General features: G+C 45.2%; 1 protein-coding gene across 1 annotated transcript in view; it reads right to left on the bottom strand.

The window, feature by feature from the left end:
* LOC140198412 (uncharacterized) overlaps positions 1–23,534 on the bottom strand; it is a 61,873-nt gene that overhangs the window by 12,205 nt on the left and 26,134 nt on the right. Inside the window, exon 3 of the mRNA XM_072259503.1 lies at positions 4,101–4,297. Coding sequence (XP_072115604.1) covers positions 4,101–4,297 — 197 coding nt within the window. The remainder of the gene's footprint in view (positions 1–4,100; positions 4,298–23,534) is intronic.

The following is a 23,534-nucleotide window of genomic DNA, read 5'->3' as shown; positions in this document are numbered from 1 at the left end:
GCTCTCTCTTGCCCTCAGTCGTGGTCTACCTTGCTGCCAAACTGCTGAAGGCCTTTATAAGCATCTGATCTCACCAGTCCTGCCCCCTCCTTCAGTTAAGCATATTTCTGCTATGATGAAAGTAGAACCACATCCTGGGCCACAGCAGTTGTGAACAGAGAAATGGAGTGAGATATTCAGCTGAATGTGTGATGCCACAGCAGCACCTCTCATTCAAAGTCCGTCAAACTGAAGAGCTGATTGTTGACTTGAGGAAGGGGAAGAAGAGTGAAAACAAATCATTCCTCTGGTGCCTTTATGATATCGATCACATCTGCCTGGTGTGGAGGGGCCTCTACACAAGATCAGAAACTTCTATAGAGGGTTGTAAACTCAACCAGCTCCATCATGAACACCAGCCTCCCCACCTTGCAGGAGATCTTCAAAGGGAGATGACTCAGAAAGGCGGCATCCACCACTAAGGACCCTCACCACCCAGAACATGCCTTCTACTCATTACAGCCACGAAGGAGGAGGTACAGGTGCCCAAAGGCACATACTCAATGTAATAGAAACAGCTTCTTCACCTCCACCATCAGATTTCTGAATGGTCAGTGAACCATGAATACTAGCTCACAGTTTCAGTTCTCTTTCTGCAGTACACACACACACAATCCACTGGTCACTTTATTAGGCACCCCCTGTAACTGAGTGTTTGCCTGTGGTTTGCTGCTGCTGTTCTCCATCCACTTCATGGTTCAATGTGTTGTACATTCAGAGATGATCTCCTGTACACCACTGTTGTAACACATGCTTATTTGAGTGACTGTCACCTTCTTGTCATCTTGAACCAGTCTGGCCGTTCTCCTCTAACCTCTCATATTAGCAAGGCGCTTTTGCCTGCAGAACAGCCTCTCACAGGATTCTTGTGTTTATTACACAATTCTTTGTAAACTCTAGAGACTGAAAATCTCAGGAGATCAGCAGTTTCTGAGATACTCAAACCACCCTGTCTGGCACCAACAAGTATTCCATGGTCAAAGCCACTTAGATCACATTTCATCCCCATTTTGATGTTCGGTCTGAGCAACAACTGAACGTCTTGACCATGAAAGTAAACCTGATGCTGATTCTGATGGTATTATCAAAGATCTCCAGCATATGGACCAAGCCGTCTTCTCACAGCTCCCATCAGCGGCTGATACACAAGCCTGAAGTCTCACAACCTTATGTTCATGAACAGCTGCTTCAAACATCTAACTGTCTAGTGGCAGGCAATGCATATTAGGAGGTGCTTTTAATAGTGAAGATTATTGTAAATTACAGAGGAATATTGGTTATAAACTGAAGTGGGCCAAGGAGCAGCGAATGAACTTCAATGCAAATAAGAGTGCAGTTATGCATTTTTAAAAGGTCAAACACGCAAAAAAACTGCTGAATGGTTCCCGGTGAAGATGTATTCACAATCTGACAATAATTTGCTATGGTCTTGCACCTTACCATCTGCCTGCACTTCTCTCTCTCTGCACCATTCCAGATCAGGAACTAGGGAAATAGAGTGCTTACAAAAAGTTATTACCTGCCTTGGAAGTTTTCATGTTTTATTGTTTTACAACATTGAATCACAGTGGATTTAATTTGGCTTTTTTGACACTGATCAACAAAACAAGATTTATTCGTGTCAAAGTGAAAAGATATCTCTACAAAGAGATCTAAATTAATTACAAATATAAAACACGAAATAATTGATTGCATAAGTATTCACACCAAACCATCAGTTGTGCACCCAGCTGGTTTTAGAAGTCACCTAACTAGCTAAATATTGATCTGTTTTTGGAGATGTGTGCAGTCTATGTGCTTTAAAACTAAAAATGCGCCCGTATCTGGAAGGTCCATCTGCTGGTGAGACAGTATCCTGGCAAAAACTATACCATGAAGACAAATGAACACTCCAAGCAACTATGCAAAAAGGCTATTGAAAAGCACAAGCCAAGAGATGGATACCAGAAAATTTCCAAGTCACTCTATACCCCTTGGAGTACAGTCAAGTCAATCATCAGGAAATGGAACGAATATGGCACAGCTGTTGATCTGACTGGAACAGACCATCCTCAAAAACTGAGTGACCGTGCTACAAGGGGACTAGTGAGGGAGGCCACCAAGAGACCTATAACAACTCTGGAGGAGTTACCAGCTTCAATGGCTGAGATGGGAGAGACTGCACATGCATCAACTGTTGCCCGGGTACTTCACCAGTCACAGCTTTATGGGTGTGTGGCATTGTTGAAAAGAAACTCACATGAACTCTCGGCTAGAGTTTGCCAGAAGGCAAGTGGAAGACTCTGATGTCAGCTGGAAGAAGGTTCTATGGTCTGATAAAACCAAAATTTAGATTTCTGGCCATCAGATTAAACGCTGTGTTTGACATAAGTGAAACATCATACATCATCAAAAACACACCATCTCTACCGTGATGGTAGAGGGTAAAATGAATGCAGCAAAATACAGGGAAATCCTGGAGGAAAACCTGAAGCAGTCTGCAAGAGAACTGCAACTTGCGACTTTGTTTTCCAACAAGACAATGACCCCAAGCATAAAGCCCAAACTACACAGAAGTGGCTTAAAAACAACAAAGTTAATTTCCTGGAGTGGCCAAGTCAGAGTCCACCTCAATCCAATTGAGGATATCTGGCTGGCCTTGAAAAGGGCTGTTCACTCATAGACTCAAGACTGTCGACCCTGCCAACGTTGCTTCTACTAAATACTGACTTGAAGGGGGTGAAAATCAATTACTTTGTGTTTTATATTTATAATTAATTTAGATCACGTTGTAGAAATCTGCTTTCACTTTGACACGAAAGAGTTTCTTTCTGTTGATCAGTGTCAAAAAAGCCAAATTAAATCCACTGTGATTCAGTGTTGTAAAACAATAAAACATGAAAGCTTTCAAGAAGGGTGAATACTTTTTATAGGCACTGTAGATTAGGACGTACAGTAGGTGAGGAGGAACTGCTTTGCCCAGAGGGTAGTGAATTGTGGAACTCTCTGTCCAGGGAAGCAGAAGAGGACTCCTCATTCAATATATTTAGATTTTTGCATAGCAGGGGTTACAAGGGTTATGGGAAAAAGGCAGGCAGATGGAACAGAGTCCATGGACAGGTGAGCCATGACCTTATTGAATGGTGGAGCAGGATCAATTAGCCTGCTCCAAGTTCTCATGTTCCTCTGTTCTAAGAACTTGTACCATGAATGGTAGGGCACTCAACGGTGTAATGCTACAGAGAGGCTGAGAACTACAGGTGTATTGTTCATTGAAATCGATGTCAAAGGTGAAAAACTGTTATCCCCTGGCCTTCATCAATCATGGAACTGAGTACAAGAGTCAGGACACTCTGTTGCAGTGTTGTGAGTCAATGGTGCAGCCTCATGGAGTACCCTATGCAGTTGGCCAGGCAAGGCCTTTATAACTTTAAATGTTGGGAGATAAGGGGCAATCTGATAAATGAGCTTAAAAATCTGAGAGGCATACAGAGTGTAGATTGTAACAGTCTCCTCCCCCAGGCTGGAGTCTAAAGCTAGGGGGGATAGGTTCAGTTTAAGGTGGGAAGGAAAGGATTTGAAAGGATCTGAGAGGCAAATTTTCAGACAGATGGTGGTGAGTATATGGAATGAGCTGACAAACAAGACGGGTAAAGAGGGTAAAATATTCAGAATGAAATCAGGTTTACTATCAAGGAGAAATGTTGCAAAGTTTGTTAGCAGCAGTGCAGTTGAAGACATAAACACAATTACTGTTACTAAATGGACAGAGGGATAGTCAGTGCAAAGAGCAATAACAAAGTTGTGTTCATGGGTTCATCAATCATTCAGAAATCTGATGGCGGATGGAAAGAAGTTGTTTAAAGTGTTGAATGTGGGTCTTCAAGTTCATGTATTCCTCCCTGATGCACTAATGAGAAAATATTGATCCCAAAGGAAATTACAGTGTCACAGTAGCATTGCAAGTGCACAGATATCTTTGTGTTCATCCATCGTCAATGTCGATGAGGACCTCAACACCATTATGATGGTGTCGAGACTAGCGCGTGATTTGGATTTAAGTGAGGGAGAGTCAGCCTCACTCTCTCTTCCCAATTCCCATCTGAATCCAGTGTCAAGGCAGAGTTGAGACGGCTGGAGATGGGACTAGGCGCAGTGGATGACCAGGACGTCTTCTGTGTCTTGTCCTGCTCTACACGTTCCATGACGCTTGCAGAGACCGCCTTCTTGACCGTTGGACCTTCCATTGGTCTCGTCTGCTCAATCCGCCGGAGCCTGTCTTGCACAGATATACGTATATTAGAAGAGAAGTAAGAAAGAATAAAAATAAGTTATATTAAAAGATAAAACAGAGCTAAACAGAGCTAAATGGAGCTCTAGTAAGTGGAGGTTAATGACAGTCGAACAGGAGAGGTCATGTCCTGGAAGGTGAGGGCCCTTAATGATGGATGCCACTTTCTTGAGGCACCGTGTCTTGAAGGTGTCCATGATGGTTCGAACAGTTGTACCTGTGATGGAGATGACTAACTCTACAACACAATGCAGCCTTTATCAATCATGCACAGTGGAGCCTCTGTCAAAGGCTGTGATGCAACCAGTCAGAATGCTCATTACCGTACATCGCTAGAAAATTTGCAAGCGTCTTTATCAAATCTCCTCTAACTTTCAGTGAAGTAGAGCTTCCTGTGTCTTATTCATATTGGGCCCAAGAGAGATCATTGGACACCCTGGAACTTGAAACTGCTTACCTTTTCACCATTGACCCCTCAATGAGGACGGTGTGTATTCACTTGACTTCTGCATCTTGAAGTCCACAATTCAACTTTGTGGTCTTGCTTGTTACTCTGGATCTGATGCAACATGGAATTGGATCATCGATTTTCTCACTCGCAGACCCCAGTTAGTGTGGACTGGCAACAACATCTCCTCCACAATCTGCGTCAATACAGGTTCACCACAGGGCTGTGTGCTTAGCCCCCTGATCTACTCGCTTTATACCTATGACTGTGAGGCTGAGCACAGTTCCAAAGCTATATTCAACTTTGCTGATGACAACACTGTCACTGGCCAAATCAAAGATGAAGACAAATCAGCATACAGGAGGGAGAATGAAAATTTGGCTGAATCACAACAGCATCTTACTCAGTGTCAACAAGACCAAAGAACTGATTATAGACTTCAGGAAGAGGAAACCAGAGGTCCATGAGACAGTCCTCATTGGGACATCAGACATGGAGAGGTTCATCTGAGTTACCATTTTGTAAGGCCAGTCCTGGGCCCAGGACACAAGTGCAATTACAAAGAAAGCACGGCAGTACCTCGACTTCCATAGAAATTTGCCAAGGTGCGGCATGACATCTAAAACTCTGACAAAATGTGTGGTGGAGATGTGTGCTGCTTCACGCCTGCATGAAGCACCGATGCTCTTGAATGGAAACTCCTACAAGAAGTAGTGAATACGGCCCAGTCCATCACGGGTAAAGCCTCCCCACCATTGTGCACATCTGCATGGAGTGTTGTCACAGGAAAGCAGCATCCATCATCAGGCACACCCACTGCCCAGCTTATGCTTTCTTCACTCTGTTGCCAGCAGGAAGAAGGTCCTGGAGCCTCAGGACTCACACCACCAGGTTCAGGAATAGATATTACCCCTTAACCATCAGGCTCTTGAACCAAGGGCGATAACTTCGCTCACCCCATCACTGAACTGTTCCCATAACCTCACTTCATGGCCTCTTCATCTCATGTTCTTTCTCAAAATTTATTTATTATTATTATTATCTTTGTTTTTTTCTATACTTGCTCAGTTGTCTCTTGCACACTGGTTGTCCACCCTGTTGGTGTGGTCTTTCATTGAATCTATATGGTTATTGGTTTTATTGAGTATGCACACAAGAAACTGAAGTTCAGGGTTATATACAGCGACACATGTACTTTGTAATACATTTACTGTGAACCTTGAACACAATAAAAATACCAAAAAAACAATAAATATTAAGAAACATTTAAGGAGGAGGAGGAGAAGATGGCGACACGACGCAGTGCGTGCGGCCTCTCCGGTGAATGACATCTGTTATCTGTCAAGTAGGGGACCGTGCACAATTCTGATTTGATGGAGACGGACATGAGAGTACGGAGGAACATCTGGAAAACTTCTGAAATGCCCGCTTCGCTGCCGCTGCTACTGTGTGGTAACCAGAATCTCCGGAGCAGAAGGCCCCGAATCCTCGGCTTTGCTTGTTTTGGCGGCCGGGGCGAAGTCAAAGGCGCTCGGCAGAGGATGGCGCTCAGGAGGCTGTATCGGAGGGGCTGGTCGGAGGCTCGAAGTTTTCAAATGGACGGACTCAGTGTCGGCTGTGGCCGGCTGCTTCCAAGGCATCGGCAGTTGTCAGTGCATTGGAGGTTTATGGCAGGGAGTTTCTCCCTTTTGCCGCCTGCTATCGGGGACTTGGGAGTCGATCGGGACTTGAGAATTTTTTTTACCATGCCCATGGTCTGTTCTTTATCAAATTATGGTATTGCTTTGCACTGCTGTAACTATAGTTATAATTATATGGCTCTGTCAGTGTTAGTGTTTGGTCTGTCCTGTTTTCTGTGCTATCACTCCAGAGAAACATTATATCATTTCTTAATGCATGTATGCATTTCTAAATGACAATAAAAGAGGACTGAGTGTTCTCATAATCTAATCTAAATGCAACCCTATAAAACACAGTATACAAGTAACTGACTGAGTGAGGTCGTGTTTACATGAGATTAGTTTATAGACCTAGAATGACCGTATGTACATAAGGTGAGGATATGGGCCGGATGCAGGAACCTGGGACTAACTGGGTGAGCACCATAGTCATCATGGACTGGATGGGCCGAAGGCTCTGCATCTGTGCTGTATTGCTCAGTGACCCTATCACACTAACAGAAGGCCCTGATCTATTTTAATGCTTCAGTGGGAGGTGTGTGTGTGTTAGGGAAGGAGCTGTGAACTTTAGCACTCTCTGCTGTAGGCTCACAGAGTGAGGTGTGAAAGCCAGAGGCGACTGTCCGTGCAGCTGTGCTGGGCGGGGGCAGAACGTTGTGGTGTAGGGTGGGGAGCAGGCTTAGTAATGTCCTCGCACACAGCCACACTGAGGATCTGTAAATCCTTCTATGCCAGTCTTTATGACAAAATTGGAATCAGAATCAAACTTATTATCACTGACATGAGTCATGAAATTTGCAGTCCAGTGCACGACATAAGAATTACTATAAGTTATAGAAATAGAAAAATGTCAGGAAAGAGGAATAGCGAGGTAGTGCTCATGTGTTTGTGAACCATTCAGATATCTGATTCAAATATCTGTCCACTACACCCCCAATCTTGGTGTCATTCACACACTTAGAGATGCAGATAATGATATAGATGACAAACAACAACGGGCCCAGCACAGATCCCTGTGACACTCCGCTAGTCACAGGCCTCCAGTCAGAGAGATAACCATCTATCACTCTCTGGCTTCTCCCACAAAGTCAATGTCTAATCCAATTTCCTCTAAATCTCTCACACTGTCAGGTGGTCTGTAATATAGCCCCATTAGCGTGGTCAGACCTTTCTTATTACTCAGTTCCACCCATAACACCTCAGCAGGTGAGTTCTCCAGTCTGTCCTGACTGAGTGCTGCCGTGATAGTGTCCTCTTTTGTAGATTTTTCAGGTATTTACTCCTCTCTGTCAATCTGTGTGTAATATTTACCTGCGTCGGTAAGGGAACATGATGCAAAGACTGTGGGCACTCATTTCCATCACTTGTAACATGTGATATGACTGCACCATATACTATAATATGAGGTGTCTCCGGCAAGCTTCACTGGACCATGTGGGTCATAATGTGTGAGTACGGTGGAAAGACACCTCACACTGCTTTGTCCATTGCCATTTCTTCCCAATCTGTAGTAATAAGTTCAATGGGTGGGGTACAGTAGCCAGGTTTGGCAGGAAACACACACAAGATGCTGGAGGAACTCAGCAGACCAGGCAGCATCTATGGCGAAGAGGACAGTCAGTGTTTCAGCTTGAGACCCTTCTGCAGGACTGGAGAACAAAAGGTGAGGAGTCAGAATTAGAGGGTTGGGGAGGGAGGGGGAAACACAAGGTGAAGGGTGACACCGGGGGGTGGGGGAGTGGTGGTCTGGGGGAAGAGGGGTGAAGTAAAGAATTGGGAAATTGCTGAAAGAGATACAGGGCTGGCTAAAGGGGGAATCTAGTAATAGAGGACAGAAGGCCATTGAAGAAAGAAAAAGGGGGAGGAGCACCAGAGGGAGTCGATGGGCAGGCAAGGTGATAAGGGGAGAGAGGGAAAAGGGGATGGGGAATAGAGAAGTGGGGGCATTAGCGGAAGTTTGAGAAATCGATGTTCATGCCATCAGGTTGTAGGCTACCCAGACGGAATATAAGGTGTTGTTCCTCTAACCTGAGGGTGGTCTCATCGTGACAGTAGAGGAGGCAATGGATGAACATGTTGGAATGGGAATGGGAAATGGAATTAAAATTGGTGGCCACTGAGAGATCCCGCTTGTTCTGGTGGACGGAATGTAGGTGCTCGGCAAAGTAGTTTCCCAATCTATGTCAGGTCTCACCGATACACAAGAGACCACATCGGGAGCACCGGATAAAATAGATGTCCCCAACAGACTCACAGGTGAAGTGTCACCTCACCTGGGGCCCTGAATGGTTGTGACAGAGGAGGTGTAGGGGCAGTTGTAGCATTTGTTACACTTGTAAGGATAAATGTCAGGAGGGAGATCAGTAGGGGGGGAATGAATGGACAAGGGAGTCGGGTAGGGAGCGATCCCTGCTGAAAGCAGAAAGTGGGGGGTAGGGAAAGATGTGCTTGGTGATGAGATCCCATTGGAGATGGCAGAAGGTACAGAGAATTATGTGCTATATCCAGAGGCTAGTGGGGTGGTAGGGTAGACAAGAAGAACCTTATCACTGGTAGTGGTGGGAGGATGGAATGAGGACAGACGTGCACAAAATGGAAGAGATGCGGTTGAGGACAGCGTTGATGGTGGAGGAGAGGAAGCCCCTTTCTATGAAGATGGAGGACATCTCCTTCATTCTGGTATGAAAACCCTCATCCTGAGAGCAGATGCTGTGGAGATGGAGGTATTGAGAGATGGAGATGGCATCTTTACAAGTGACAGGGTAGGAAGAGGTATAGCTTGAGAGAGATCAAGAAAGGGGAGGGAGGTGTCAGAATTGGACCGGGTAAATTTGAGGGCAGGGTGGAAGTAGGAGGCAAAGATGATGAAGTCATCGAGCTCAGCATGGGTACAGGAAGCAGCACCAACGCAGTCATCGATGTAGCGTAGGAAAAGTGGGGATTGGACCCCACTGTAGGCTTGGAACATAGACTGTTCCACGTAGCTGACAAAAAGGCAGGCACAGCTGGGGCCCATGTGAGTACCCATGACTACACCTATTGTTTGAAGGAAGTGGGAGGAACCAAAGGAGAAGTTATTGAGAGCGAGGACAATTTCTGCTAGGAGAGTGGTGGTGGAGGGGTACTGGTTGAGTCTGGTCTCCAGAAGGAAACAGAGAATTTTAGGCTTTCTTAATGGGGCTGAAGGTGTCTAGAGACTGGACATCTATGGTGAAAATAAGATGCATGGGGTCACTGAACTTGAAATCGTTGAAAAGATCAAGAGCATTTGAAGTGTCATGGATGAAGGTCAAAAGGAACTGGAGGGAACTTGTTAAAGTAATTGACAAATCTTAAAATAACCACAACAGTGACATGTTCTTTGGCCTTGGAGCATCCACCACAGCTTGAGTTTTGTGTGTCAATAATGTGATGGTTGGTTTCAAGAATTCACCCTTGTCTTGCTGTGTTCTGAGCCCTTAACCTACGAATCTTTTTAGCACTGTGTTGAGACTTTGGAGCTGTTCCTTGTCATCCTCACCAGTAACAATGACGTCATCCAGGTAACACTGAGTACCTGTGCAGCCTTGCAGCACCTGGTCCATAGCTTGCTGCCAGAGTGCAGGTGCAGATGCTTCTCCACAAATAAGCAGATTAAAGTGATAAAGCCCTTTTGAGTGTTCATGGTGAGAAACACTTTGGACATGTCTTCCATCTCCATCAGTAAGTAGGACTCCGCTAAGTCCATTTTGTTGAAGTGTTTTCCTCCAGAAAGGTTTGCAAAAATATCCCTATCCTGGGCAGAGAGCATTGATCCACTTTCAGTGTTAGGTTGATGGTGACCTTTAAATCACCACAGATCCTGGTAGACCATCCTTCTTGGGTACTGGGGCCACCGGGGTTGTCCATGGGCTCCACTCAATCTTGGAAAGAATTCCTTCAGCCTCCATGTGATCTGGCTCACTGGCTACTTTATCTTGATGGTACAAGGAACCAAACAAGTTGTGTAAAACCTGGGTGAGGCCTTTTCACATATCCCTGAACACTGCTGTGGCATCATCCAGTACCATTTGTAACTTGCTTTCAGTTGAGTTTGTCACAGGGGATGTGGCATGCAAATGGTGAATGGATCTCCAATCAAGTCTCAGCCAATCCCAGCACCATCACGTGGCCCTCCTGATTTTACAAGCCCAATGATGATTGTTGGTTGTTGGACTTCACTGTTACCAATGTCAAAGTTCAAAGTGCACTTATTATCTATGTATGTATAATATATAGAATCTGGAGATTCACCTCCTTACAGGCAGCCACAAAACAAAGAAACGCAATGGGGCCCATTAAAAACGAAGACCACTACACACCCAATGTGCAGAAAACAAACAGGTCATGCAAACAATAAAAGTAGACAAATAACATTCATAAACAATGTTCACAAAAGTGAGCCCACAGCCATGAACCAGTCACAGCCCACCCAGGAGCCAGTTATTTGCAGGTCACAGCCTCAGTTCAGTACAGAGATGAGTAAACCATGTGAGCTGTGAGCTGCAAACTGGCTCGACCCTCTCCTCTTGCCCCGACACCCTGATCATTTCAATCTGGCCCGGTACTTATATCAGTGAAACGTCAGGTTGTTCATTACTCTCAGACCCAGCCCCTGCCCCTTCGATACGCTCTCAGACCCGAGACACACCACTTCGATTCAACCCATACCCAACCTTTCCAATCCTGCCCAGTACTTAAATCAGCCAATCAACGGTTTATTCATCGCTCTCGGGCCTGGGCCCGGCAGCCTCAACCATGCCTCGCCTCTGTTGCCTTGCCTAGGTTCTGCCTCCCTGAATCAGCTCCAAGTCGGCTCCAACAATGGGCTATACAAGGCTCTCTCACTGCTTTTGGGCCTGAGGCCTGTTGCCTTGATTCATCACATACACGCCACGCCACAACCATCCTACACCTTCGAGATCTCAGCTCACACCACAAAAATGCCAGGTCCTACAGGTAGTTCAAAAGCACAACTCCAAAAGGGAAGTTGCAGGCTATTGATTGCAGTGATGATTTAACAGAAGAATAGAGTAGTTAAGTATTAGTTTTCTTTGTTGCCAGCAAGTTGTCGCTGTGTTTTACCAACGCCATCTTCAACCGGGGCACGTCATTCCCGCAGGAGTTATCTTTTCTCCAGTAAAAGTTCTAAGATGGATATCTGCAGGCTTCAGTTCTGTGTCTTTGAAATGCTGTTCAAACTTATTTTGTGAAATGATTGAAACAGCTGAGTCACCGTCCAATTCCATTTTAATCAATTTGCTGTTCACATCTGGTGTTAGCTGTATTGCTTGTCTCTTGTTAGCTTTCACATTGCAAATCTCAAAGCTATTCAGTCCTGAGTCACTCTCATCATTATCAGATTTTTCTTCAACAGCACGCAGATTAGAACTCTTTTATAAAACTGCAACTTGACTTTCTACCTTTCTCTCTTCCCTGTGCAGTTCATTTATTTCTGTCTGCCTGATACTCACTGTCGTCCCTGACTGTTACTCAATTGCATCTCCGACTGCCATTTCCATTGATACAGCAATTTCAACTGCTTCTTTAGTTAGGAGACATTTTTAAATGTTTTCTTGTAAAATTCCTCAAACTAAACGGTCCCTTAGTGCATTGTTAAGCCCATTGCTGAACTGACAATGCTCGGACAGTTTTTGTCAATTCAGCCAGGGAAGCTGAAATGGGCTCCTCTTCCTTTTGATCCTGCTTATGAAACATAAAGTGTTCTGCAATCAACAATAGTTTCGGTTTCAAATCTACCTGCATTGTGACAACTCATTAGAGATGGTTTAGTTGGATAGATTGAACTTCGAAGCAACCTGTGTGCTTTTCGACTCATTGCACTCAAAATTTTATTGGCAGGAGTCAGGATATGTTTTCCCTGCTTAGTGAAGGACACAAATATAATGTGGTGTTGCAATGACATAATCTTACATATAACCCATAATGAATCATGAAAACAAGCAAAAGGTGCGTAATCAAACAATATACATACAATATTACTCAAATATGACAGAAATATTGAATACACTACAGCAGGGAAATTACATAGAACACAGAACAGTACAGCACTTTGGCCTATGACGTTTTGCCAATGTTTATCCTACTTCAAGATCAATCTCACCCTTCCCTCCAACATAGCCTCCCATTGTTGTTTCATCAATGTGCCTGTGTAACAGTCTCTTAAATGTCCCTAATGCACCTTCCCTGGCAGCACATTCCATGCACCCACCACCCTCTGTGTGAAAAATGTATGTCTGACATCAGGCTATACATCCTTCTAACACTTTAAAGTTATGCCTCCTTGTATTATTCATTTCCACGAGCTAGGTGTCTGATCATCCGGTACACCTCTATCAGGTCTCCTCTGTCCTCCTTCTCTCCAAAGAGAAACCTTCCACCTTGCTCAACCTGTCCTCATCAGACGGGCTTTCTAATCCAGCCAGCATCGTGGTAAATCTCATCTGTACTCTCGCTGAGCCTCCACCTCGTTCCTGCAATGAGGCGACCAGAGCTGAACACAATGCTCCAAGCATGGTCTAACCAGGGTTTTATAGATCTGCAACATTAGCTCGCAGCTCTTGAACCCAATCACAGACTAATGCAGTTCAACACGCTGTTTGCCTTCTTAACCGCCCTTTCAATTTGTGCTGCAAATTTGAGGCATTGTTACTGAAAGAACTCTATGGAATAAGATTTCTGTTCATTTAGAAGAGCAGAGGATGATTGGGAGAGTCAGTGTGGCTTTGTATTGGTGATGACAAGGAAGCTTGTCTACAGCAGGACATTAGATCACACAGAAAATTGGCAAGAGTGGTGGCAGAAGGAATTTAATCCGGACAAATGCAAGATGATTTTCTTTTGGAAGTGAAATTGGTGTCAAAAGTTAAAATTTATTATCATATGCTTAAGTATAGTACTGTGTAAAAGACCTTGGCACCCTAGCCATATATGGGTGCCAAAGGCTTTTGCAAAGTACGGTTTTTGTCAATATAGAGCGGAGAGCAAGTTTGTAACTTTGGTAGGAGCGAAAGATATTGGGAATGGTGAAGGTGGATTGGGAATGGTGAGGGTGGAGCGCCGTGGGAGGCGTGTGGAACAGGTGGCAGAGAAGGAGTGTTGGGGGTGGGGGGTGACATGGGGACAGGCACACCAAGCCCAGAGACACCAGACAGGGCCATCTGATTCCAAACAATTGGTTTAATATCATTACTGAATGTTCTGATGCTTCTCTCAATCTCCCTTCTCCAATCCACTTTTCCCAACCATAATTAGAGAGAAGGTTCTTGGGAAACTGAAAGATATGAAGGTAGGGAAGTCAACACACATCAAAGTTGCTGGTGAACGCAGCAGGCCAGGCAGCATCTCTAGAAAGAGGTGCAGTCGACATTTCAGGCCGAGACCCTTCGTCAGGACTAACTGAAGGAAGAGTGAGTAAGGGATTTGAAAGTTGGAGGGAGAGGGGGAGATCCAAAATGATAGGAGAAGACAGGAGGGGGAGGGATAGAGCCAAGAGCTGGACAAGTGACAGGCAAAAGGGGATACGAGAGGATCATGGGACAGGAGGTCCGGGAAGAAAGACGGGGGGGGGGGGACCCAGAGGATGGGCAAGGGGTATATTCAGAGGGACAGAGGGAGAAAAAGGAGAGTGAGAGAAAGAATGTGTGTATAAAAATAAGTAACAGATGGGGTACGAGGGGGAGGTGGGGCATTAGCAGAAGTTAGAGAAGTCGATGTTCATGCCATCAGGTTGGAGGCTACCCAGACAGAATATAAGGTGTTGTTCCTCCAACCTGAGTGTGGCTTCATCTTTACAGTAGAGGAGGCTGTAGATAGACATGTCAGAATGGGAATGGGATGTGGAATTAAAATGTGTGGCCACTGGGAGATCCTGCTTTCTCTGGCGGACAGAGCATAGGTGTTCAGCAAAGCGGTCTCCCAGTCTGCGTCGGGTCTCGCCAATATATAAGAGGCCACATCGGGAGCACCGGACGCAGTATATCACCCCAGCCGACTCACAGGTGAAGTGTCGCCTCACCTGGAAGGACTGTTTGGGGCCCTGAATGGTGGTAAGGGAGGAAGTGTAAGGGCATGTGTAGCACTTGTTCTGCTTACACGGATAAGTGCCAGGAGGGAGATCAGTGGGGAGGGATGGGGGGGACGAATGGACAAGGGAGTCGCGTAGGGAGCGAACCCTGCGGAAAGCAGAGGGGGTGGAGGGAAAGATGTGTTTAGTGGTGGGATCCCGTTGGAGGTGGCGGAAGTTACGGAGAATAATATGTTGGACCCGGAGGCTGGTGGGGTGGTAGGTGAGGACCAGGGGAACCTTATTCCTAGTGGGGTGGCGGGAGGATGGAGTGAGAGCAGCTGTATGTGAAATGGGGGAGATGCGTTTAAGAGCAGAGTTGATAGTGGAGGAAGGGAAGCCCCTTTCTTTAAAAAAGGAGGACATCTCCCTCGTCCTAGAATGAAAAGCCTCATCCTGAGAGCAGATGCGGTGGAGACGGAGGAATTGCGAGAAGGGGATAGCGTTTTTGCAAGAGACAGGGTGAGAAGAGGAATAGTCCAGATAGCTGTGAGAGTCAGTAGGCTTATAGTAGACATCAGTGGATAAGCTGTCTCCGGAGACAGAGACAGAAAGATCTAGAAAGGGGAGGGAGGTGTCGGAAATGGACCAGGTAAACTTGAGGGCAGGGTGAAAGTTGGAGGCAAAGTTAATAAAGTCAACGAGCTCTGCATGCGTGCAGGAAGCAGCGCCAATGCAGTCGTCGATGTAGCGAAGGAAAAGTGGGGGACGGATACCAGAATAGGCACGGAACATAGATTGTTCCACAAAACCAACAAAAAGGCAGGCATAGCTAGGACACATACGGGTGCCCATAGCTACACCTTTAGTTTGGAGGAAGTGGGAGGAGCCAAAGGAGAAATTATTAAGAGTAAGGACTAATTCCGCTAGACGGAGCAGAGTGGTGGTAGAGGGGAACTGATTAGGTCTGGAATCCAAAAAGAAGCGGAGAGCTTTGAGACCTTCCTGATGGGGGATGGAAGTATATAGGGACTGGACATCCATGGTGAAAATAAAGCGGTGGGGGCCAGGGAACTTAAAATCATCGAAAAGTTTAACAGCGTGAGAAGTGTCACGAACATAGGTAGGAAGGGATTGAACAAGGGGGGATAAAACTGTGTCGAGGTATGCAGAAACGAGTTCAGTGGGGCAGGAGCAAGCTGAGACAATAGGTCTGCCAGGACAGGCAGGTTTGTGGATCTTGGGTAGGAGGTAGAAACGGGAAGTGCGGGGTGTGGGAACTATAAGGTTGGTAGCAGTGGATGGGAGATCCCCTGAGCGGATAAAGTCGGTGATGGTGTGGGAGACAATGGCCTGGTGCTCCTTAGTGGGGTCACGATCGAGGGGTAAATAAGAGGAGGTATCCGCGAGTTGTCGCTGTGCCTCGGCAAGGTAGAGGTCAGTACACCAGACTACAACAGCACCCCCCTTATCGGCGGGTTTAATAATAAGGTTAGGATTAGTGCGGAGGGAGTGGAGAGCAGAGCGTAGATAAGTCCCCTGGACCAGATGATGTACAACCCAGGATTTTGAACGAGGTAGCTGGAAGAGATTGTGGAGGCATTAATAATGATCTTTCAGCAATCACTAGATTCTGGAATGGTTCTGGAAGACTGGAAAATTGCAGATATCATTCCACTCTTCAAGAAGGGAGAGAGGCAGAAGAAAGGAAACTATAAGCCAGTTAGTCTGACCTCAGTAGTTGGGAAGATCTTGGATTTGATTATTAAGGATGAGATCTTAGGGTACTTGGAGGCACATGATAAAATAGACCGTAGTCAGAATGATTTCCTTAAGGGAAAATCTTGCCTGACAAATTTGTTGGAATTCTTTGAAGAAATAACAAGCAGAATAAACAAAGGAGAATCCTTTGATGTTGTGAACTTGATTTTCAGAAGGCCTTTGACAAGGTGTCACACATGAGGCTGCTTAACAAGCTGCAATCCCATGGTATGACAGGATAAATTCTAACATGCATAAAGCAGTAGCTGATTGGTAGGAGGCAAAGAGTGGGAATAAGGATGCCTTTTCTGGTTGGCTGCTGGTGACTAGTGGTGTTCTACTGGGGTCTGTGTTGGGACCGATTCTTTATGTGATATGTCAATGATTTGGATGATGGAATTGATGGCTTTGTTGCAAAGTTTGCAGATGATATGAAGATAGGTGGAGAGACAGGTAGTTATGAGGAAGTACAGAGGTTACAGAAGGACTTACACAGATGAGGAGAATGGGCAAAGAAATGGCAGATGGAATACAGAGTCGTGAAGTGTATGGTCATGCACTTTGGTAGAAGAAATGAAAGGGTTGATTAATCTCTAAATGGAGAGAAAATACAAAAAATGGAGGTGAAAAGGGACTTTGGAGTCCTAGTGCAGGATTCCCTAAAAGTTAATTTGTAGGTTGAGCCTGTGGTGAGGAAGGTCAGCATTCATTTTAAGATGACTAAAATATAAAAGCAATGATGTAATGTTGAGACTTTATAAAGCACTGGTGAGGCCTCACTTGGAGTATTGCGAGCAGATTTGCGCCCCTTATCTTAGAAAGGATGTGCTGAAACTGGAGAAGGTTCGAAGGAGATTCAATAAAGTGATTTCAGGATTGAATGGCTTGTCATATGAAGAGCGTTTGATGACACTGGGCCTGTAATCACTGGAATTCAGAAGAATGAGGGGTGATCTCATTGAAACCTATTGAATGGTAAAAGCCCTTGATAGAGTGGTTGTGGAGAGGAGTTTGCAATGTGGGAGAATCTAAAACCAGTGGACACAGCCTCAGAATAGAGAGGCGTCCATTTAGAACGGAGATGAGGAGGAATTTCTTTAGCCAGATGATGGTGAATCTGTGTAATTCTTTGCCATAGTCAGCTGTGGAAGCCAAGTCTTTATATATACTTAAGGCAGAGGTTGTTAGATTCTTGATTGGTCAGGGCATGAAGGGATACGGGGAGAAGGCAGGAGATTAGGGCGGAAAGGAAAATTGGATCAGCCAAATCTGCTCCTATATTTTATGGTGTTATGATTCCTCTCTCCCTGCCCCCTTTCCACTCAATTCACACTCGAGACCCACATCAGGATCAGGTTTATCATCACTCACATATGTCATTAAAACTTTTTTTTTCCCCCTGGAAGCTGTACAGTGCAATACATAAAATTACTCCAGTACTGTGCAGAAGACTTGGGCACCCTGCCTGTATATATGTACCTAAGACTTTTGCACAGTACTGCACAGGCAGAATGAAAAGCTTTCTTGCAGCAGTATCGTGGGCACATATGTAGCATCAGATAAGCAGTGTACACAAGAAGGGACCTAAAATTAGGCATAAATTATAATTACTTTTTTACAAGAAATGACAAACTAAAAACAAGTTAAGTCCATTTTGGAGCAAAGGTGGTCACAGTGCTGCTGTGTACGTGTAAGACAGGTACAGTAAATGGTAGGCCACTAAAGAACGTTGCTGAACAGAGGGTCCTTGGGGTTTAAGTACATTGCTCCATCAAAGTGGCAATGCAGGTTGTAAGGGTGGTGGAGAAAGCATATGGCATTCTAGTCATAGGTTGGAGCAAGAATATAAAAGTTGATGTGATATGTTATAACATCAGAGCACACTTGGAGTACGGTGTGCAGTTCTGGTCACCATGCTACAGGAAGGAAGTGCTTAGCGTAGAGAGAGTGCTTTGGAGGTTCACTAGCATGTCGCCTGGGATGGTGAATCAGATAAGAAGCATTTACGAGAAAAGACAATACATTAAGCCTAATTTAGAATCAGAATCAGCTTTATTATCACCAGCAACTGTGAAATTGGTTAACTGAGCAGCAGCAGCACAATGCAATAAATGATAAATATAGAAATAAAAAATAATTAAATCAATTACAGTATGAATATAGTCATCCGTTAGTCTCATGAGACCATGGATTTGCACCTTGGAAGGTTTCCAGGGCGCAGGCCTGGCCAAGGTTGTATGGAAGACCGGCAGCTGCCCATGCTGCAAGTCTCCCCTCTTCTTGCCACCGATGTTGTCCAGGGGAAGGACACTAAGGCCGATACAGCTTGGCACTGGTGTCGTTGCAGAGCAATGTGTGGTTAGGTGCTTTGCTCAAGGGCACAACACGCTGCCTTCAGATCCCTAGACCGACACCTTAACCACTTAGCCACGCGCCAACACATATACGAATATATATGTCAATTAAATGGTTAGATTTAAAAAAATATATAAAAAGCATGGCAGTGGGAAGAAGCTGTCCCTGAATCGTTGACACGAGAAATTCTGTAGATGCTGGAAATTCAAGCAACACACATCAAATTTGCTGTTGAACGCAGCAGGCCAGGCAGCATCTCTAGGAAGAGGTGCAGGCGACGTTTCTGGCTGAGACTCTTCATCAGGACTAACTGAAGGAAGAGTTAGTAAGAGATTTGAAAGTGGGAGGAGGAGGGGGAGATCCAAAATGTTAGGAGAAGACAGGAGTGGGAGTGATGGAGCCAAGAGCTGGACAGATGATTGGCAAAAGGGATATGAGAGGATCATGGGACAGGAGGCCCAGGGAGAAGGAAAAGAGGGAGGGAGGAAAAAAATCCAGAGGATGGGCAAGGGGTATAGTGAGAGGGACAGAGGGAGAAAAAGGAGAGAGAGAGAAAGAATGTGTGTATATAAGTAAATAACAGATGAGGTACGAGGGGGAGGTGGGGCATTAGCGGAAGTTAGAGAAGTCAATGTTCATGCCATCAGGTTGGAGGCTACCCAGACAGAATTAAGGTGTTGTTATGCCATCAGGTTGGAGGCTACCCAGACGGAATACAACACCTTACATCGTACGGGCAGACTGCACCTGCAATACAGCGTACGGACAGACCGCACTTGGAGTACTGTGTACAGTTAGTCCACAATTGGAATACCGCGTACATTTAAACCACACTTGTAATACTGATTACAGTTACACGACACTTGTAATACTGATTACAGTTATACCACACTTGGAATACTGTGTACATTTAGACCACATTTGGAATACAGTGTACAGTTAGACCACACTTGGAATACAGTATATAGTTAGACCAAACTTGGAATGCTGTGTACAGTTAGACCACATTTGGAGTACTGTGTACAGTTAGACCACACTTGGAATACAGTATATAGTTAGACCAAACTTGGAATGCTGTGTACAGTTAGACCACATTTGGAGTACTGTGTACAGTTAGACCACACTTGGAATGCTGTGTACATTTAGACCACACTTGTAATACTGATTACAGTTACACCACACTTCTAATACTGATTGCAGTTAGACTACACTTGGAATACTGTGTACATTTAGTCCACAGTTGGAATACTGTGTACAGTTAGACCACACTTGGAATACTGTGTACAGTCAGAGCACACTTGGAATACTGTGTACATTTAGACCACACTTGGAATACAGTGCACATTTAGACCACACTTGGAATACTGTGTACATTTAGACCACACTTGGAATACTGTGTACATTTAGACCACACTTGGAATACTGTGTAGAGTTAGACCACACTTGGAATACTGTGTACAGTCAGAGCACACTTGGAATACTGTGTATATTTAGACTACACTTGGAGTACTGTGTACAGTTAGACTACACTTTGAGTACTGTATACAATTAGACCACAATTTGAATACTGTGTACATTTAAACCACACTTGGAATACTGTGTACATTTAGACTACACTTGGAATATAGTGTACAGTTAGACTACACTTGGAATACTGTGTACACTTAGACTACACTTGGAATATAGTGTACAGTTAGACTACACTTGGAATACAGTGCACAGTTAGACTACACTTGGAATACTGTGTACATTTAGTCCACACTTGGAATACTGTGTACATTTAGACCACACTTAGAATACTGTGTACAGTCAGACCTCACTTGGAATACTGTGTACATTTAGTCACACTTGGAATACTGTGTACAGCTGGACCACACTTGGAATACTGTGCACATTTAGACCACACTTGGAATACTGTGTACAGCTAGACCACACTTGGAATACTGTGTCCAGTCAGACCACACTTGGAATACTGTGTGCAGTCAGACCACACTTGGAGTACTGTGTACATTTAGACCACACTTGGAGTACTGTGTTCATTTAGACCACACTTGGAATACTGTGTACAGTTAGACCACACTTGGAGTACTGTGCACATTTAGACCACACTTCGAATACTGTATACAGTGTTACGTACCCCGTAACTGGGTTGCCAAACCAGCAGAAATGGACCACTTCGTTGGAGTCTGGATTACTGGAACCAAGTAAGTTTCATTAAAGAAATAAGCAACACAGTACTCTAATAGTAAGGATATAAATGCAACAGGTTAGCAATGAATAAACACCCATGTACACAGAACTATGATAATAGGATCAATTAAGCTCTATCGCAGTCTAGGGGTAAAATGATCAGTCTCAAGTAACACAGAGTTCAGTTCAATTTAGTTCAGTTCGCAGTAATCGCTGTTGTGCTGTTGAGGAGGAAGAGAGAGAACGAATGAATATGCAAATCAGATTCCAAACAGACCTTCGATATTCCTTGCAGTTAGCTTTCGGGCGAGCCCTTTGTAATATCTTCTGAGGTCACCGACTGTGACCCCTCCGTTCCAGATACGATCGTTCTTCTGCGATGAACCCGGCACCCAGGCAAGGGTGGACACACACACCGGGTCCCGCCCGACCGCACCTTTCCACCCTGTGCGTCTATGGCTGGTCCCGCGGTCAGACCTCCAAAACTCCCACCAACTTGTGGGGGCACACCGCTTCCAGGGTCTCGTTACCTCGTGGTGTCGTGTGTGTCTTGCCTTAGCGAACCTGTTCCTTTTATCCCCCTGCTGGGGTATCGCCTGTCCATCAAACTTCAAACAGTTCGGGTTCAAAGCAACCGGTCTCTGACAATACTCGGAACTGTGTCTCCTTTCGGTAATCTCTTTCGTCTCTCTCTTATTAGCATTTTGAATGTTCCCCCATTGTCCTCTTTATCAGCACCAATCTTCTGATAATTTGGTCTGTTGTCACACCCCTATCCTTCAAGGATTTTTACCGGGGTAAAAATTATAGTCATGAATACACTATTAGGTACACACAGATATACATGTTTATCAGCTATTTGGCTAATACAGAGAATTTTAAGTTGTCAACACCCGACAGACAGTCAGCAATCACATTTTCTGTTCCTTTTATATGTGTTATTTTAATAATCCTCTAAAACCAGGCTCCAATTTAGCAAACTTCATAGTGGCCAAAAACACTAATGAGTGGTGATCAGTGTAACTTCTCAGTGGTTTTCGTCCCGGACACAGATAACAAGGATCGTCCCATACCAACTTAGCATTCTTTGGCAAGGGCTTAGTAAGAGGGTGGGTACTATCTGCAAAGTTGTTTTTTTCCTGCAAAACTTCCGATAGTACCCCACCATCTCCAAGAACCTTCTCAGGGCTCTCTTGTCTGTCGGGGTGGGGACTTCAGAGATAGCCCGCACCTTAGCTTGCATCGGAGCCAGCTGTCCCTGTCCTACCACAAATCCCAGATAAGTGACCTTCGCACAGCCGAACTCACTTTTTGTGAGGTTCACTGTCAAGCTGGCTTCAGACAGCCGTTTAAACAGTGCCACAATGTGTTTTTCCCACGTGTCACTCCAGACCACTACATCGCCAATATACACTTCTGTGTTCTTTAGCCCGTTTGTCACTGAATTAATCATTCTATAGGAGTGTTGCTCACTAGGCTGACCTGATGTGACAGCAGCTCCATGTCCCAGCTCTTTGCATCGCCTCGGGACATCTGGACCTATGTGGGCGTGCCGTTTAATTAGCTCTCTTAATGGGTCGCTTTGTTCGGGGATTAAGGGAGAGACCTTATCAGCAAAACTGGTCAAAACAATAGGCATCTCCCATCTGGTCGGCCCCATACTTATCTTTTCATAATGGGTCCTCCTCTTATCAGGTGGCACCCTAGCCTCATTAATTTTCATGATATCACCAGCTAGATCTGTTTCCTGATCGTGGTGGGCTTTTATCATGTTAATAGTCTCTAACTGTGTTAACTCATGTCTACAATAGTCAATAACATCCTTCCTCCTGTGCAGCCAGTAAAACTCTTTCATGATTCCGCCAACTGTTTCCCTCCCCGCAAAATGTCCACCGAGGGGTATCTTGTGGGCCAGGTTAAGAATCTCATCCCCATAAATTTTTGGCACCATCCCCCATTCCTCATCTGCAGGCATGGTACTTAGTCTCCCTTTCTTCCTTAGCACTCCCTCCTCCACACAATAGCCCACTGGCTCCCTTTTTAATTCTGCTTCAGAGAGAGCTGTCCCCACCGAAACCATCAGCTCCTCGTCTCGCTCCTGTGCCTGTACAAATTCCTTCCTGGCTAATGCTAAGTCTGCCTCAACTCCCTCACTTCCTCCTGTTTCACTACACTCCTTCTTTTCGCTTTCTACCTCCCCCTGGTACAAGGCTGGTAGAAACGTCTCAGCTAACTCTATATCAGCTTCGGTAGTCTTCCTGGACATACGCCGAGTCACTGCGCAAACGGGATAAACCTGTGAGTCCATGGGCGGGGCCTCAATGCTGGCAGGCTGGCTTGTCTCCACGTCTTTCATCGGTAGTTCGGGCCTCACCCCGATCGTGACCGGTCCAGAGACCAAGTCGCTTTTTAGATGTATCTGGTGCAAAGGTACTGCCTCAGTCCCTTTCCCAATGCCTTTTATGACCCTGACTTTCCCAGTCTCGGTCTCTGAACTAAAGTCTAACACACTCTTTAATATGAATGACTGACACACTCCCGTGTCTCTCCAGATGCGTACTGGAACTGGGTTTAACCCTTCCTTTACCGACACCAATCCGGCCAAGATAAACCTCTCGCGCCCTTCCTGAACTTTATCAGCCCTCTTCTGTCCTAGTGGTTGGCTTACCAGCTCAATACAGCCAGTTGGAACCGCCGCCTTTCCTTTTCCCATCTCCTTCTTTGGGGCAAAGCACCTGGACGCAAAGT

The sequence above is a fragment of the Mobula birostris genome, chromosome 5 (genome assembly GCF_030028105.1).
Source record: "Mobula birostris isolate sMobBir1 chromosome 5, sMobBir1.hap1, whole genome shotgun sequence".
Classification (NCBI taxonomy): domain Eukaryota; kingdom Metazoa; phylum Chordata; class Chondrichthyes; order Myliobatiformes; family Myliobatidae; genus Mobula; species Mobula birostris.
The sequence above is the reverse complement of the archived record's forward strand: the minus strand, read 5'-3'. Positions and strand labels throughout refer to the sequence as shown.